The following is a 19,907-nucleotide window of genomic DNA, read 5'->3' as shown; positions in this document are numbered from 1 at the left end:
GGGAACGCAGGCTTTTAGACCTCAGCATGTCGCCTAAGGGTCACTAGTCGAGTTGCAAAATTGAGAACATTATACAAGAGTCATTCTGACTACTACATTTGTCGTCACACAGGACCACGTGCTGACACAGAGTTTTCACAGGCTGGCAAGCTATGAGGTTAAGGTTGACTTAAGGTTGACTCTCTCAGTCAGGATGGAAACGACTACATCACCATGATCCATTGCTAGTTACCACTTTCACCATGATCCTTAACAATGTTTTTGGTGCCATTCAGCCCCATTCAGCATTATGGCTTACTTTAAATTAAAATCCTTCCGGCTTCATGCGCTATCGGGAGTTTTCCATAGGAATACATGGATGCTACTGTATCACTGTCTACTGGTTTTAATGTCTATGGTCATGGCTCATGTCCTAACATCAAAACAAATTACGGAAGTAGATTTATAGCAGAGGTATTTCATGGACATTTGCTTTGGTTGCAGCTCTAACAAAATGTGCATCGAATTAGCATAAATTATATCAAAGTTAGACAAATGTCATTGCTGGTGATGTACAGTAGCTTAAGAGTTTGTCAACAGAACACACACAACCCCGCATCTTTATCTTTGAGCATCCACATTTCAGAAGACATTTATATGAGTTAAAAGTGTTTTTTTTTAAAGCATCCTCTGCTCAGCGGGTGCTACTTTTGGGCTGGGTAGAAAACAAACTCACTCGATGTCTAATCTTGCCAGCATTGATCAGAGTTCCCTCATGCACGATGAAGTGTCTAGGCTCAGCAGGCTGCCATAGCCTGGCTGGAGAATACAGCTGCACTTCATTCTTTTTAAGGAGGAGTTACTACGGCAAAATCATACATTCAAAGAAGAAGTGAGGGGCTTCTGATGATTTATCACGTCAAGAATCAACAACAAAATAATGTCTGCCATAGGGGTGTTTGTAATGGCTCTTTAATTTAGGCTTTTCTTAATGGTATGATAGCATCAGCATATCCCTAACATGGTGACTAACTATATATTCTTGGTACCCAATTAACATTATATGGTTCACTGAGATCCAGGGAAACATAGATCAAAATGGATATTCAATTGCAGATGCAGGACTTTAATTTGATCACCGTGTTGCAGAACTTTCCCGCAATGTAGGAAATTGAAAACTTGTTGTGTATTTGAGGTTTAAAAAGGCTCCTGAATTCTGTCATTTCCACTTTGACAATTCAGCCTTGATTTTCCCTCATGAAAACAAAAGCCCATTAAAATCCACTTCACATTTCCTGTTGCTGCAGGATTATGTTCCTGCTGTGGCAAACTGGCTCAAATGAAGATCCTACATCTGTAGTGGTTGCAAATGTAATGATCGGTCATTTGGATTTTGGTGTGCAACATTATTGTAACATGTAATACATGTTTAGGGTAGATGTTTTCTTTTTATGTTAAGGCTAGTTTGAAGGAGTTTTACATGTATGTGCTGAATATCCAGCTAGTTTTACTGTATCCTGAGTAGCTACTCTCATATTTACAGATATTCAAATATCCTTTTGTTCATGATAAAGCTCACAGTTGACAGTAGTGAATGTCAGAAGATACTAATATGGTTGGAGGAGGCAGATATGACCGTGATCTGGAGTATTCTGCTGTTGTCGAGTAATCTTACCTTTAGCAGTCATGGTATGGCATTCTTTGGAAATCCTAGTGGTTATGAGAGTCATGCGAGGACATTAAATCATTTATCTTTGCAATATACAGTACTACTGTGATGTCACCTTATAATTCATGATCCAGTTGACCTGTTATCCATGGGAGAGCAAATAGCTCTGACGTCAAACATTCTAGCCCTAGCTAACATCTGGTCTACCAGGAAACAATGTCTGTGTGGATAAAGAGATATAAATTGATGTGGCAGGCAAAAGCAAGCCAATAATACATGTTGAGGTTGTATGGTTGAGAGCACTGAGCTTCACATGCTTTTGCTCGTACCAACAGACATAGCTGGAAACAGAAAGTATTGTTTATGCATTTTATTCTTACAAAAGGAGGTTCACCTTGTAAAACACAGGAAATAAGTCAGATTTGAACGTATAGCTGTGTGAATAGCTGATGATACGAAACTTTATACTTTCAAAATTCCTAGCTTTTAATGTTAACATCATTATGAACCAACAGAAACATCTGTTTGAAAGTTAACACCTGCTCCACTCCCAGGGAATCTGTCACAATTCTTTAGACTTATTGTGTTGGACTGCAAATGCTAATTTACATCTTATATTAATTTGCCAAAATGTACTGTACATTTCTAAGAATGCGGGTGGCTACTCAATTGCTATTAAGCACTAAATTGTATTGTGACTGCAGTGTAACAATTCACATCTGTACAGTAAGGGTTAACATGAGGGGAGAGACTTGAGCTGGCTTGTTTCATCAGCATCATTAGTGTTGTAGTAGTGGAAATAGTTTGTGAGATAAACTCTTAAAAGCCAAAAAGGGTAATGTGTTAGTTGTGCTTTTCCATTTATAGGGTACAAATAGAAAACTACCCTATTAATATTCTGATCAGTTACTTGGGTAACAATTGCTTTTATGGAGTCATCCATCTATTTAATTGCAGTGGGTAAATATGTCGACAGTTTTATTGATGATGTAACTTAATTCCTGAAGCTGATAAGGCTGGATCAGGGAGTCACTGAGTCTGGGAATGAATCGTAATGTATAGTCTGTCTTGCATTTAATTTGTCTCTTTCAGGTGCTCCTCATCCTTCACTAATAGAAAGTTCCCACCTCCACCCTCTATCCCTTATCCCTCCAACCGTCTTAATACAATGCCTTCATTCCACCATGGTAATCTCCTCATATTAAGCTCTTTTAATTCACTATAAAAACCCCTTTCATGCCTCAATAATGATCAGATTCATACCAATGCATTCACTCTCCAAGGGTTGAGATTTACACAGGGCTTGGAAATAATTTTTCTTAGTCTCCTATGTCACATGATTTTTTGGGGAGACATTTGGCGCTAACATGGCATGATGAGTGTTCGACATGTTAAAAGCTTTCTAACATCTCATCTTTGTCAAGATGTGGAAGGGATGGATCTGTGCACTTATTTAGCAAACTGATAAAGTATAATTCCTGCCATGCCCTTTTTTATCTAGGAATTTGTAATGTATCTTTACCCCAACCAAATCCCTCATCTACACATTTTAGCTTCAGAGCATTGGTGATTTTAATAGGTTTGTATTGCTCTTTGGGGTTCAGAGTTTCTTCATGACTCTCTCTAACACTAATGTTTATGGCTACAGTAAGATAGCAAGTAAGCACCCAGCCCATATCCCCTGTTTAACACAGAACAATCTCCAAAATTAAGTATCTATGTATATTGATGCCTGGTACATTAAATATTGACAACATTTAGAGAGCTTCAGCGTGTACTTTCAACTAGCCTAACACCTCAAGTTTTACAGCTGGCACTTGAGGGGGTGAAAATGATTTGAGACTTCCACTGGACCTTCTCCAAGTAAATGGTTAAATTAATGACTATCCAGGAGACGGGAAGTAATTGGCTCTACTTTCCAAACTGCTCTAGGTCATTTTATTGTGTATGACAATGTCCAACAGATTGGGACTTTTGGAAGTCATAAAGGCCATGTTATTGGTAGACCATTAATCTCTACTTCCCAATCCGCAGGGTTCTATATTTCTGCCGTGTTTACAAGACACTGAGATTATTCCTCACCACACTTTTGCCAACCACAATATATACACGTTTTCATGAAAAGAACCATATTTCTTGGTTCATTGTATCAACTAAAAGGCCAAATAACAAAGAAAACAAATGGGTACAATTGGGAAGAAAAATGGTCCCAGAAGATAGGTAATCTCCAAGGAGTAGAAGACCTTTACACTGGTTTCTTATGCAGTGAACCATTGAGACCGTTGCATAATTTAGCATGTTTTCAAATGGCATTTTTCCATATTGTCTTCAAGTATTTAGTGCGGAGGGAAAGAGAAATATCAATCCGTTAACATTGGCTGATATGATTTTAATGAAGTGATACACAGACTTTGATTTAGGTTCAAACAAACGCTGAATAGGAAAATAGTTTCTCCTTTCAAATTACAATGGGGAAAATAGACCTGTCCCACAGAGAGCCATGCGTTAACATCTGGAACAATTTACGTGACGCCTCGCAATTTATGTGTCTTAATACCTATTAAGTAAAGGCTTGTATAACAGCCATATAACAATGGGGTTCTTTACGATCTCCTCAAAAATGATGTCCATGATATTTACGAGGAGAGCCTTGATGTGCCTCGGATGAACGATGGATGCATTGTTTACTTATTTATTCATTTATTTATAGACCACCGTTGGTAGTGTTTGCCATGGAAGAAACACGCTGAGCCCTAAAAAAGCACAACATAGCGCATTTTCCCTGATTTACCTTTGTACAGAAGATGCACCATCCTCATGCAAAATTATGCCTTGACAAGTCCTCAGAAGTTTGTTTGGGATTTGTTTATGTGTGTGGCTGTTGACACAAGCGTCCATATTAAGGCTGGTGTGTTGCAAACTGCTGTTGTAAAATGTATGATACACACTTCCTAAAGCCATCCTGCTCAAATCGTTTCCAATGATAAAAATAACAACATTTGTAAGTTTGAAGATGAGGTTGTCAAAAGTTTATTTTCTCCCTTATTTTGTATTTTAGGCTTATTTACCACCTCAATAGGGAAAGAATGCAAAATAGGCAACTCCCCACTGGGTATAGATGTCAATTCAACGTTTATTCCATGTTGGGGCAATGTAATTTCATTGAAATAATGTGGAAACAACGTGGATTTAAACAGTGTGTGCCCATTCACTCATTACTTCAAGTGCCACCATAGTGCCAGATGAAATGATGCACCTTAACAGAGGGTTGTCTATTACTAGTATTTTCTAAAACTGTACGCTGAGATGGGAACTTTGTTCTGTTTTGTAGGTGATTCTAATGCTGACTAAGTACTTTGACTTCAGCCTTGGCAGTGTCACAGAGAGCTCTCTATGGAGGTAAGTAGTGGTTCAATTAATCTCGGTCTGGCTTCGGTGTTCATGTTCAGGACCAAGAGTTGCTCTTGATCATGTGACCATAGGCCCGAGAGATTGCCTATCACATGCTTAGGAAAAACGAATGGCCATTTGAATGTTGCATGTTGGTTATACAAGTGTATAAGAGACTGGGAAGCAGGGAGATAAGAAACAGAGACAGTACACTGGGAACATTGTGTTCAAATATTGCAAACTAGTGTTGTACTGTATGTTCCTGAATGTAGCATATTAACCCTTCTGCTGTGTTCCGGTCGAATTGGACCGATTTACAAGTTTTCTCTCTGGAAAATGTAGTTCATTTAATCTGATTATCGTAAGGTTCCATGACTTTGTCCACACAGAGCATCTGAACATTTTGATGATTTTCATTCAATTTTGGGTGTTTTATTTAACTTTTGTACACCTGTGTTGTTCCCGGTCAAAAATTACCGGTCATTAGAAATGAATGGGTGAGGCTACAATTAGTGTATAAAATTGAGTTCAGGCACATGCCCATTCATCAGATGGACACACTTCCTCTCCCAGACCCTCACATGCATGTGTGTTTGAGCACACACACACACACACACACACACACACACACACACACACACACACACACACACACACACACACACACACACACACACACACACACACACACACACACACACACACACACACACACACACACACACACACACACACACACACACACACACACACACACACACACACACACACACACACACACACACACACACACACACCTCACTCCCCTTCTTGGCTTCCATGGCAACCCCCACGGGAACCTTTCCCCAATAGAATCTTTCCCCCACAGGAACCACACCTGTTGACATTCTCACAAACAATCGTGACATTGTTTCAATAATATAAAGAATTTTTCTTGCAGCTCTGGTATATAAAGCTTTTTTGAGGCCTTGATCACAATTCATTCTGTGGCAGCACAATGACCAAACGATATAATGTATTTATTTATTTTTATTTCACCTTTATTTAACCAGGTAGGCAAGTTGAGAACAAGTTCTCATTTACAAGTGTGACCTGGCCAAGATAAAGCAGTATGTATGTGAGGCTCTTGATCATATCTTTGATCATAACACTGTTGAGGAGGAGAGAGTCCTTGTAAAACTTTGACACAAAGTAGTCTGTGATAAATAGCCCAATATGTTTCATCTCAGTATTTGTTATAGTCAAAATAATCCATACATTATGCTTTTTTTAAAACTCAAAAACAAGTTGTATGAGCTCAGTGAGGCCTACAGGTCATAAATAGCAAATAGAAGTTCAGAACTTGTAATGTTCACAATAATTTAAGTTGATAAAAATATCTAACACAACATTAGGTGATAATGTATGTATTATTATGGATTTATAATGAGCTATAATGGGGCAGTCATTTTGGACTGGGAACACAGAATAAATTAACATGAAACAAACACAACAGGAGGGTTAACTTGAAATATTTCTGACATCCAGAATATACCAGATGGCAATGTGAAATACACATGCTTCTGGAGTAGCTTTTCTAATATCATTACGTAACTGTCTCCAACTTCAACACAGTTGTTATCAAGCTTGATTTTGAATATTAGCGAGAAGCAGGGTAGACATTTGTAATGTATATTGTGGTGTCAATGTTTTAGGACACATGTTTTAGATGAACTACAAATCATATAATTCCCTTGCGTAGTCTGTCATACATATATCCATGTTTATTATTATAATTGAACAATTGTCCATTAAACTAGCAAATTGCATCGTTCCAGTTCCAATGTTCTGCTTGCCTGTGAAAGCCTAATGATACCGTCACTGTACTGAACCATAGGTATTATTATTGATATTGCTCTGTGCTCTCAGACTCACGATTTAACAGTAGAATAACTCATTTAGTTAATCCCCTAATTGAATTCTAGGTCAACAGACTATGGAACCAGGTATGAGAAACTTGATGAAAAGGTTGGGCCAAAAACCATACTAAGCTACTTGTACGTGAGTCCGAATAACAAACGAAAGGTACGTCCTCATACATGTACCTTACCATAACCATATCTGTCATGTCCTTAAAACTCTTAACAATAGTAGAATTATCAAGTTGAATCATTACGAACATGAATGGAGAATAAAAAATCATCTTTGCTAAATGTTGTGATTTATAAAACACATACATACATGCCTGTTAGATTTGAGAGATAATATCAATCTTATTCATACTCTCTTGTGTGGCAGCATTTTTATTTGAATTACTACTAATATCATCTCCGTTTATATAAAATGGTCTGCACCCTCAGAATATACAGCAGACCTAACAGACAGCACACTTAATGCCTTGTGGATGCTGTCAAAGCAGGAGCATAACTCTCCCTCCTCTCCTCTCCTGACCTGTCCTCTCTCATCTCAGATCATGTTACTGACCGACCCGGAGGTGGAGAGCAGCCTGCTCATTAGCTTTGACGAGGGCGCATCCTATCAGAGGTACCACTTAGCCTTCGACATCCTCAGCCTCCTCTTCCACCCCGAGCAGGAGGACTGGATCCTGGCTTACAGCCACGACCAGAAGGTAAGAGACTCCTGTCAATTAGAACTGAGGAGTGAGGAGGGGAGAGAAAGCACACACACAAATTGATTGATTGAGCCAAGGGTCTTGTTAATGTCAGTGAATCTATTGACTTTAACAAGATGTTTACTTCAATGGTAGCTGTGTGCTCTACATGTATGCTTGTTCTTGCATTAGCATCACTTTCTCCCAGAGGGGAAAGCACCTCTTTCTATCTGTATATACATTTAGTTGTTTGCTGTACTGTAGAAAATGATTGTATTGTAAAATAGTTCCTTATGTGCGATGTGCTCTCAGATGATGTAAAAGACTTATCATTATGAATTAGGCTGAACTAAAAAGAGTTGACTGTTATAACAGGATGGATGACATGTCTTTCGAGAGCTTGGATAACAGCCCTACTCTGCTAAAAGAGGGAGCTCAATAGCATAATGCAAAGGGATTATACTGATGGTTAAGTGTGTCGCTGTCAATTAGGAACAAATCCTACGGAGGTAGAGAGGTACCACTGGGAGAAGCTGATCCAAACGAGCTTGTCATAATAAAAACTCTTTGAAAGTGTATTTCAAATATAAAGTACTATTTTCAAATCTTCTTTAAAGCTTCAACTGTACAGCACTCAACAGAAACATTCAAACAAAGTGCTCTAAAGTGCAAAAAGGGGGAAAAAACATGTCAATATAATTAACATTTTGTATGGGCCTCCATTAGACTTACATGATAGTCCCTAAAATAGAGGGAAAGAGAATTCTCCAGGTCTGACATTTTCTTCGTTTTAAGTCTTAGTTTGAACTCTGTAATATTATGACATTTTTTTCTCTACAGATTTTCTCAAACTCTGGGATGTTATTTTCTTTCAGCTCTACGTCTCTGTTGAATTTGGAAGACGATGGCAGCTCGTACATGACAGTGTGGTCCCCAACAGATTTTACTGGTGAGAGTATAAATGAGTCTTTTCCACCATCTTTGGACACATTTTTCAAGTAGTAGTACTACAATTTCATAAAAAGTACCAGTCTTTCCTGAACTGATAGCCTATCAGTATTGTCGTCTTGAATTTAATCTTCTGCCGGTATCTGAGTTGAACTCAATACATGACATATAGTATGTACAATTATGGTCCTGATGAACACATGAATAGTTGAAATAGATATTCTTACACTCTTTTATTAAGGTCCAACAGTTGTGCTTAAGAAATACTGTATTTAGTACTTGTCACTAATCTACATGATTTGCCATGACATACAGTATCTTAATGCAGTAGTCCCTGTTGCCAGATAACGATACTATGAATATGTGTAATCACTAAATCATTTATATTTACAAGGGGGCAAGGGAGATCAATACTTATTGGGTGATCGGGCAGCTTTTAACATTTTTGATAAATAATGCCATTAGTACAATGTCATCTCTTAAAGTGGATGAGTCAATTCAAATACATGAATTAGGTCATATTTCACATTTACTAATATTGGGCCAAAATTTGACTAGAACTTTTTTCACAAACTGTATCACTTGGGAACAAATGATGATCAGGTGCTTTTTAGCCCAAGACAGGAGCCAAAGAAAGATGCAGTGGAAGCAATGTATCATCGAAGTTACACCATTATTGGTCTCTTGTTTTGAACAGTTCATATATTTGCCCTAAGATTTCCTAATGGAGTTGATACCAGAGTAGAGCTGGATTGAATATTGAGTAACACAGTTTGCATGGAGGTTTTTGTACAGGTTGTACTGTACAGATTATTTAGAAAATTGTTGCTTTCAATTCCATTCATTAAATAAACATTTTAAAATAAAAATAGTTTTCCAATTGGTAGTTATAGTCTTGTTCCATCGCTGCAACTCCCGTATGGACTCGGGAGAGGCGAAGGTTGAGAGCCGTCTGTCCTCCGAAACACAACCCAGCCAAGCCGCACTGCTTCTTGACACAATGCCCGCTTAACCTGGAAGCCAGCCGCACAAACGTGTCGGAGGAAACACTGTACACCTGGCGACCGTGTCAGTGTGCATTGCGCCCAGTCCGCCACAGGAGTCGCTAGTGCGCGATGGGACAAGAACATCCCCGCTGGCCAATCCCTCTCCTAACCCGGATGACGGCGGGCCAATTGTGCGCCGCCCCATGGGTCTCCCGGTCACGGCCGGCTGCGACAGAGCCTGGACTCAAACCAGGATCTCTTGTGGCACAGCTAGTACTGCGATGCAGTGCCTTAGACCACTGCGCCACTCGGGAGGCGCTCCTTTTTATATTATTGATTAAATATTTGATTTAGAGGTTTACTTTATATGGCTTGGGTTTACGTATCTATTCTATATTTCTTTGTTGTTTACAACTTCTATAATTGCCATCGATTATAAAACTGTCCTCTCTGAGGCAAACAAAGGTGTACACCCTCCAACCAAACATATATCTGTTTTGTTTGTGGTATGAATATTACATTCAGGTAGGGCATGCATATTTCAGCAAGGAGAAAATACAGCTCATATCTTCAGTTCATTTGACTTTTCATATGTTTTGCTGCTCCACATAACTGCAGTTTATCTACTGTTAACAGTAGACTCGCCTTGGCAGATTTACACCATCAACCTGTTAACAAGCCTTATAGATCACACAATGCAAGCATGTAGTCCATACAGTCCACAGTGATAGAGGAACATATAAGGAACCTGTTTAAGAACATGGGGCTGCTGTTCTACCAATAGAAGAGGATGAAGTATTTGACAGAAAGTCCATTAAAATAGATGGAGCAGCAAGGCAATTACAGAGTGCTGAGGGAAGCAGGATGGGACCTCTTTTATTATGGCTCAGACACTGACACACTATAGAAAATGAGAAGGAACCCATTTTCTTCCACAATAGCTGCTATTTATACAACAAGTGGTCACTCTTGTCACTCCGCACTTAACAGCTGCCTCCCAGTTGAGGCTCAATTGAAAAAGGATGAAATGTCTCCGAGGCATCTTCCCTCTGAATTACTCCACAGGCCAAGTGATTGACGGGGCAAAATGTTTACGGGATTTTTGTTGTTGTTGCTGTTATTTTTTTCAGCCATTTCAAGCAGCTGGGTTCCCTATTATAATTTAATTGAATCAAAATGGAAATCCCAAATATTGTCATCCTTCAAATGTCTTCCGACATGACTTTGTCCTCTCAAGGAAGCTGACGTTTTAATAGAAAGTTAGAACTAGCGTGATTGAACAGAGGGGTTGACATTTGTAAATTCATATCTCTGTTCTGAGTTCTGTTTTTGATGAATTTCTCTGTCTCTCACTTTTTTATGACTGTGAAGTAGTGTTTTTGTTCACAGGATCCTTTTGGAGTAGATGAGAACCAACAGAATGATTATTCATGTTTCCCATACAGTTTGATGTCAGCGTGCCTTTCTTCATCTTGTTGAACTGATTATTTATTTAGGCACACCTATGCTCTTCAATGAACCGATCATATCTAGATCATGAGCTAAATGTACATGTCATTGATGAAAATGTTGAGATTCTATCATAAATTAACTGATACTATTATAAATCCAAACATAAGGTATTTACCATATAATGCACATATCATATTTGAAAAGATGTTCTGACTTGCAATGTTCCTCAGTTGTCTCTCCTCTCCCCACAGGTCAAAACTGGGTTTGGACAAAGAACCAGGAATGATTCACTTGGAGACAAGTGTTTCTGACAGACGTGAGTCATCATCACATCTAGGACATCACATTCAGGGATTTTATTATTGGGAATCTAGGGATCATTTACACACACAAGTGACATATTCCATCTGCCAAACAGCCTTTACAGGGTGCAAAATTGCAGAGACCTTACCTATAACCATTGTATTTCAAACAGACAGGAGGGAACTTAACACAAAATTAGTTTGGAATACTGCAGCTATTACTATTGTTTTCAGAAGGGAATAGAATACCAAAAAACAAAGCATAAAACACGCTTATCTATATTTACACTTATACATATCAAATTAAATCTAAATGTATTTGTCACATGCACCGAATACAACAGGTGTAAACCTTACCGTGAAATGCTTACTTACAAGCCTGTAACCAACAATGCAGTTCAATAAATGGAGGTAAGACAATATTTACAAATGAACTAAAGTAAAAAATTAAATATGAAGTAACATAATAAAATAACGAGGCTATATACAGGCGGTACCGGTACTGAGCCAATGTGTGGGGGTACAGGTTAGTTGAGGTCATTTGTACATATAGGTAGGGGTAAAGTGACTATGCATAGATAATAAACAGCGGTAGCATCAGTATTTACTTACAAGGGGGTGCAAAGCCCTAAGCCGTCCTCTTTTATACAATAGTCATCATGTAGAGAGGAAACTGATCTTCAAGTACACATAACTCTCACCCATGCAAATTGGCTGCATCGAGACACTCTCGCTACATTACAATTAAGTTTATTAATTTACTAAGGGACAGTTGGTCTGACTGGGCTCTTAAGTTGGACGGAGTGTTTAGAATGTCTGTTCCATAAGGGCTCCAGTGTTAATGTCTTGTCCCTGAGGAGAATGGCTCATTTGGCTAGAGCTAACACAGAGGGACACATTCCATCTCTGTTAATAGTGGAAATAGAAATTGGCCTCCCTGCTCTTCTGCTTTCTACTATCAATGAAATGAAATGCTAGTCTCTGATTGAATAGTCACAGAGCACTTATTTTCTCCTGTTACATTGTAGCAATTATTTAACTTCTGTTATAGGATCCCAGTATATAACATGTAAGCTGCAGAACTGCACAGAGGCCAACAAAGGCAGGCCTTTCCCTGGGTTTATCAGCCCAGATTCCCTGGTGGTTCAGGACCAGTATGTATTCATTCAGGTGGGAATTTTGAATGCTTCTGAGGTAATAAAAAGGCAGTAAAACTGTTGTGTGAAATACTATCTTAATGTAACCTTGTAAGGAATAATGACCATAAACCAACAGAGAATGGTATAAAAACGTAAAACTAAGACTGTTGCATAATTAGTAGTCTGTCAGCCCAATTTACAGTGATTTACTGTAATAAATGTGTTTCTCTAGGTACCAATGGGTGGTCGGCCTGTCCATTATGTGTCATACAAAAGAAATGCTTTCTTCCCCATGAAGCTGCCTAAGTACACATTTCCAAAGGTGGGTTGGAAATAGTACTTTGACATGACAATACTTGTATAACTACTATCCTGTTATGAATCCAGTGAGCAACAGTTTCTTACCCTTTTGAACAGTTTTGATATCACAACACTGATAAAAAAATGTTGTTGCTTTTCCTGCTTTCCCAAGGCCAACTTTAATGAAATAATCAGAAAGAAATTGAATAGAAAGTACACATACACAGAAAGAAAATATAATGTAACATGTAAAGTGTTGTTTCATGAGCTAAAATAAAAGATCCCAGGAATGTTCCATACGCACAAAAAGCATATTTCTCTAAAATTTGGTGCTCAAATTTGGTTACATCCCTGTTAGTGAGCATTTCTCCTTTGCCCAAACAATCCATCCACCTGACAGGTGTGGCAAATCATGAAGCTGATTAAACAGCATGATCATTACACAGGTGCACCTTGTGATGGGGACAATAAAAAGCCACTCTAAAATGTGCACACAAGACAACGCTACAGATGTTTTGAGGGAGTATGTAGCGTGCAATTGGCATGCTGACTGCAGAAATGTCCACCAGAGTTGTTGCCAGAAAATTGAATGTTAGTTTCTCTACCATAAGCCGCCTCGAACATAATTAAAAAAAAATTGTCAGTATGTCCAACCAGCCTTACAACCACAGACCATGTGTATGGCGTCGTATCGGTGAGCGGTTTGCTGATGTCAACGTTGTGAACAGAGTGCCCCATGATGGCGGTGCGGTTATTGAATGTGCAGGCATAAACTATAGACAGTGAACTCAGTTGCATTTTATTGATGGCAATTTCCATGAAACATGAGGCCCGTTGTCGTGCCATTCATCTACCGCCATCACCTCATGTTTCAGCATGATAATGCACGGCCCCATGTCGCAAGGATCTGTACACAATTCCTGGAAGATGATAATGTCCGTGTTCTTCCATGGCCTGCATACTCAGCAGAAATGTCACCCATTGAGCATGTTTGGGATGCTCTGGATTGACGTGTAAGACAGCGTGTTCCAGTTCCCACCAATATCTAGCGAACAGCCAAGAAACCTTAGGTGCTGACTTAAGGCCTGTAGCAACCACTATATACAGTATAATAGAAAATTGCCTAACACCATAAATTAGTGATATAAATAAACGGCTAATCGCTAACAGTCATAACAAAATGTTCATGCAAAATGCTAACGGTAGTGCTGACGCTAGCGGGAGCACGAGCTAGCTAACAACTAGTTAACAACTCAACACACAGTAATTATGCACAATAGACCTAAAAACGTAGCTCCACTTAATATGACACAGATGCACGCACAATAAACATCAGACATACAGGTATACAGTCCACAGGAGGAAAAGTTCAGCAGGAGGGAAACTGTTGAAGAGCTCATCGGGATAGGGAAAGCACGTTTCTGACCACACAGCATGCTGGGGTCATAGACTAACTGAATCTGAAGTCCTGGGAACCAAGGCTATTGATAGGCTGAACTAGATGTGGTGATACGTTTTTAGTGTGACCTTGACCAATAAGAAATTAACAAAACGGGGTCGTCTGAATAGGAGACTAAGCTGACCGACTAGAACTAACTTGAAGGGACAGCTATAATCAGCCGACTGAAGCTGAATGTTTTAACAATCAATGTAGATGAAGGGGAGGAGACAGATTAAATAAGGATTTTTAAGCCTTGAGACAATTGAGATATGGATTGTGAATGTGTGCCATTTGAAGGGTGAATGTGCAAGACACAAATATTGAAGTGCCTTTTAAAGGGGTATGATAGTAGGTGCCAGATGCACCGGTTTGTGTCAAGAACTGCAACACTGCTGGGGTTTTCACGCACATCAGTTTCCTGTGTGTATCAAGAATGGTCCACCACCCAAAGGACATCCAGCCAATTTGACGCAACTGTGGGAAGCAATGGAGTCAACATGGGCCAGTATCCCTGTGGAACACTTTCGACACCTCCATGCTCCGACGAATTGAGGCTGTTCAGAGGGCAAAAGGGGGGTTGCAACTCAATATTAGGAGGATTTTCCTAACGTTTAGTATATATGAGAGAGAGAGAGAGAGAGAGAGAGAGAGAGAGAGAAGGAGAGAGAGAGAGAGAGAGAGAAAATGTGTCAAAAGTTTGGACACACCTACTCATTCAAGGGTTTTTCTTTATTTGTACTATTTTCTACATTGTAGAATAGTACTGAAGACATCAAAACTAAGAAATAACACATATGGAGTCATGTAGTAACCAAAAATGTGTTAAACAAATATATTTTAGATTCTTCAAAAAGTAGCCACCTTTTGCCTTGATGACAGCTTTGCACACTCTTGGCATTCCCTCAACCAGTCTGGAAAGAATTCCCACATATTCTGAGCACTTGTTGGCTGCTTTTCCTTCCCTCTGCAGTCCAACTCATCCCAAACCATATCAATTGAAGGTCGACTGATTGTGGAAGCCAGGTCATCTGCTGCAGCACTCCATCACTCTCCTTCTTGGTCAAATAGTCATTACTCAGTTTGGCCAGCTCTAGGAAGAGCCTTGGTGGTTCCAAACTTCTTCCATTTAAGAACGATGGAGGCCACCGTATTCTTGGGGACCTTCAATGCTGCAGAAATGTTTTGGTACCCTTCCCCAGATCTGTGCCTCGACACAATCCTGTCTCGTAGCACTACGGACAATTCCTTTGACCTCATGGCTTGGTTTTTGCTCTGACATGCATTGTCAACTGTGGGACCTTATATAGACAGGTGTGTGCCTTTCCAAATCATGTCCAATCAATTGAATTTACCACAGGTGGACCACAGGTGGACTCATCTCAATGATGATCAATGGAAACAGAATGCACCTGAGCTCAATTTCAAGTCTCATAGCAAAGGGTCTGAATACTTATGTAAATAAGGTATTTCTGTTTTTTTCTGTCTAAAAATCTGTTTTTGCTTTGTCATTTTGAAAATGTAGTGGTAATATTTCATTCGGTACAGAAATTTGCAGGTGGCTTAACTTACCCTGTCCCGCAACTCAACTTACCCCGTATCCAGGGTAAGTTGTGCCAAGAGACCACTTTTTTTGGAAAAGCTATGTTTTCAAAACAGTAATGTTTACATGAATTCTGATTATTTCCAGGGATACATAACATCCTGAAATATACACTACCAGTCAAAAGTTAGCCTACATTGGAATATTGAAGACATCAAAACTATTACATAACACATACGGAAGGAATCATGTAGTAACCAAAAAAGTGTTAAACAAATCAAAATATATTTTGTATTTGAGATTATTCTAAGTAGCCACCTTTTGCCTTGATGACAGCTTTAAACACTCTTGACATTCTCTGAACCAGCTTCATGAGTTAGTCACCTGGAATGCATTTCAATAAACAGGTGTGCCTTGTTAAAAGTTAATTTGTGGAATTTATTTCATTCTTTATGCGTTTGATCCAATCAGTTGTGTTGTGACAAGGTAAGGGTGGTATACACAAGACATCCCTATTTGGTAAATGACCAAGTCCATAGAACAGCTCAAATAAGCAAAGAGAAAAGACAGTCCATTACTTTAAGACATGAAGGTCTGTCAGTACGGAACATTTCAAGAACTTTGAAAGTTTCTTTAAGTGCAGTCGAAAAAACCATCAGGCGCTGTGATGAAACAGACTTTTGAGGACTGCCACAGGAAAGGAAGACCCAGAGTTCTCTCTGCTGCAGAGGATACGTCCATTCGAGTTATCTGTACATGAGATTGCAGCCCAAATAAATGCTTCACAGAGTTCAAGTAACAGACACATCTCAACATAAACTGTTCAGAGGAGACTGCGTGAATGAGGCCTTCATGGTCAATTTGCTGCAAAAAAACACTACTAAAGGACACCAATAACAAGAAAAGACTTGCTTGGGCCAAGAAACACGAGCAATTGACATTAGACCGGTGGAAATCTGTCCTTTGAGATTTTTGGTTCCACGGAGTAGGTGAATGGATGATCTCTGCATGTGTCGTTCCCACCGTGAAGCATGGAGGAGGTGTGATGGTGTGGGGGTGCTTTGCTGGTGACACTGTCAGTGATTTATTTAGAACTCAAAGCATACTAAACCGGTATGGCTCCCACAGCATTCTGCAGCGATACACCATCCAATCTAGTTTGACGGAGAATGAGAGTGATGGAGTGCTGCATCAGATGACATGGCCTCCACAATCACCCAATCTCAACCAATTGAGTGCTCAACATATGTGAGAACTCCTTCAAGACATATATAGTACGTCCTTTGTATACATATACTCCTTTTTATGTATGTACTGTATTGTATTCTATACTACACCATTGACTGTTAAACAGCCATCTCCAGCACATCAGAGGCTGCTGCCTATAGACATAGATTAGGAATCACTGGCCACTTTAAGGAAATGAAACACTAGCCACTTTAATGATGTATCTTGCATTACTCATCTCATATGTGTAAACTGTGCTCTATACTATTCTACGGTATCTTAGTCACTTGAATTGTTTGTAAATATTGCATTACTCAATCAATCAATCAATCAATCAATTGATCAAATGTATTTATAAAGCCCTTTTTACATCAGCCAATGTCACAAAATGTTGTACAGAAATCCAGCCTAAAACCCTAAACAGCAAGCAATGCAGATGTAGAAGCACAGTGGCTAGGAACAACTTCCTAGAAAGGCCAGAACCTAGGAAGAAACCTAGAGAAGAACCAGGCTCTGAGGGGTGGCCAGACCTTTTCTGGCTGTGCCGGGTGGAGATTATAACAGAACATGGCTAATCACCCATCTTCCACGGCGTCTCCAGACTCTGTCACGTCTGTCACATGTGCTCAGTGTGAACCTGCTTTCATCTGTGAAGAGCACAGGGCGCCAGTGGCGAATTTGCCAATCTTGGTGTTCTCTGGCAAATGCCAAACGTCCTGCACGGTGTTGGGCTGTAAGCACAACCCCCACCTATGGACGTCGGGCCTTCATACCACCCTCATGGGCAGTGTATATTTTGATTTGTTTCACACTTTTTTGGTTACTACATGATTCCATATGTGTCATTTCATAGTTTTGATGTCTACACTATTATTCTACAATGTAGAAAATAGTTTAAAAAAAAATAAAAAACTTGAATGAGTAGGTGTGTCAACCTTTGACTGGTACTGTATGTAGAGACTGCATGTTTGTTAGAAAGAATACCATAATTCCCTTGACGGAGTGATGCTTAATATAAAAAATGGCTTAACTTACCCCACTTTCCCCTACAGTTGTGTGCAGAATTACACCACTGGACACTAACGGGAATTCAACGTTTAACAACAAAAACACACAAAAAACATGTAGTTTGATTTAAGTTAAAAGTTGGGTGAAAAAAAGACAAACATCACAGAAATTCCCTTAAGTTGATGAATTTTTGCAAATCCGATCAGTTTTCAACGTTGATTCAAAATACTCACATTGTATTTTCTAAACAAAATAACCTGGAAACAACGTTAATTCAACCCGTTTGTGGTCATTGGGTTCCACTGCAGTCCTGAAACAAAAATCCCTAAGGAAAATAACATTTGTAATTGTATGGTATAGGATCCTAACTAATAATTCATTTCCAGGACTTGCAGATAATCAGCACCGATGATAACCAGGTGGTGGCAGCAGTGCAGGATTGGCACCAGAATGACTCCTACAACTTGTACATGTCAGAGGCCCACGGTCTCTTCTTCACTCTGGCCCTGGAGAACGTAGTGAGCAGTGGGGGACCAGAGGGCAACGTTATGATAGACCTCTATGAGGTATGTAGCAACGGCTTAGTTAGAGTGCCATCCCTGTTTGTATGCACACTACCACTTCTGACAAGAGGTCTCAACCTTTATGGCACAGATGGTACTGGAGTGCCCTTGCCTTGTAACAGCCATGCATCTTTTTGAAGCCTCAATCCCAGCTGTTCCTCCTTATTTCATATGTTAGTAACTTAAGCGAACACATACTGTACATCAGTCTGTACATCAGTCTGTACATCAGTCACATCAGTCATGAAGACCTGCCATATCCAAGTATGCAGTGTTATTAGAATATATTAGCATACTCATACAATATCAGATCATTATAATATGATATATTATATTATTCTAATATAATGAAATATAGAGTTTTGTTAGCCATTAACTAGCAGGTCCATGCGTAACCAAGATGATGTAATTTTATAAGGTACAGTATGTAGCATTGTTACGTTAGCACATTTCCAGGTCTACACACAATAATTCTTGATTCACTTCTACTATATCAACTTCAGCTACTGTAGAACCTGCACCCATATCTGTCTTCACTGACCGCTAGGTATATCGCTATTGACGACCTTACAAAGCAACGCCAACCCACACATGTAATCAGCGTTGATTACCTTCATCCTGAACTAGCAGTAAAAGCTACTCATGTAATTATGTTAATACAACCATACAGCCTAGATAGCTATCAGCAACGATTACACTCATTGCTCATTGTCTCCATTAAACCAGAATACGTGTTGAAGCTCACAGGACCAAACACACTGACTGTGAACCCTATGTGTAAAGGCACTCTGAATATGTACAGGAGATGGCTTATCCAGTAATGCTACAAAAAGGTCATAGACATTTCTTGAAACAAAATGTGTGCACTCTGGATTGAGGAGCAGGATGTACTGGAGTGAGTGCTGTGTGTGTGCAGTGCATGCATCTCCGTTTGTAAATACAAAGAAATAGAAATGTCTTTGGGCTCCGCCATATGTTGTTTTCACTCTGCAGAGACCCACAGATGGTCCAAAGCAGTGCTCCCTGTCAGAAATGCTATCTCATTCCACCTCAAAACTAAGGCTTCAGCTTTACTTATGTTTGAATCATTTACAGTTGTAGCTTTTGACCGTCAATATTTTTTCATGTCTCCGTTTCTCACGTGTTCCTAGGTCGCAGGGATAAAAGGGGTGTTCTTGTCAAATAAAGTTGTCGAGAACGAAGTGAAAACATTTATCACTTACAATAAGGGGCGAGACTGGCGTCTTCTACATGCCCCTACCACTGATCTGAGCGGTACCAGACTCTACTGTGTACAGGTGAGTCTGCATTTGCAAGTGAGCAATATCTGAAAACGTGTAACAGTTTTGGTTTATAAACCACCTTATGTCTTT

The 19,907-nt window shown here is 39.4% G+C and overlaps 1 protein-coding gene across 1 annotated transcript in view; it reads left to right on the top strand.

Annotated features, from left to right (window-relative positions):
• The window catches only part of LOC118369730 (VPS10 domain-containing receptor SorCS1-like), a 45,599-nt gene that overhangs the window by 2,657 nt on the left and 23,035 nt on the right, over positions 1–19,907 (top strand). The window contains exons 2-10 of the mRNA XM_035754378.2: positions 4,980–5,047; positions 7,003–7,102; positions 7,488–7,646; positions 8,504–8,577; positions 11,266–11,330; positions 12,368–12,486; positions 12,688–12,777; positions 18,358–18,537; positions 19,686–19,832. Coding sequence (XP_035610271.1) covers positions 4,980–5,047; positions 7,003–7,102; positions 7,488–7,646; positions 8,504–8,577; positions 11,266–11,330; positions 12,368–12,486; positions 12,688–12,777; positions 18,358–18,537; positions 19,686–19,832 — 1,002 coding nt within the window. The remainder of the gene's footprint in view (positions 1–4,979; positions 5,048–7,002; positions 7,103–7,487; positions 7,647–8,503; positions 8,578–11,265; positions 11,331–12,367; positions 12,487–12,687; positions 12,778–18,357; positions 18,538–19,685; positions 19,833–19,907) is intronic.

Source organism: Oncorhynchus keta, chromosome 36 (assembly GCF_023373465.1).
Source record: "Oncorhynchus keta strain PuntledgeMale-10-30-2019 chromosome 36, Oket_V2, whole genome shotgun sequence".
NCBI lineage: Eukaryota > Metazoa > Chordata > Actinopteri > Salmoniformes > Salmonidae > Oncorhynchus > Oncorhynchus keta.
Note: the sequence above shows the minus strand (reverse complement) of the source record. Positions and strands in the feature narration are given on the sequence as shown.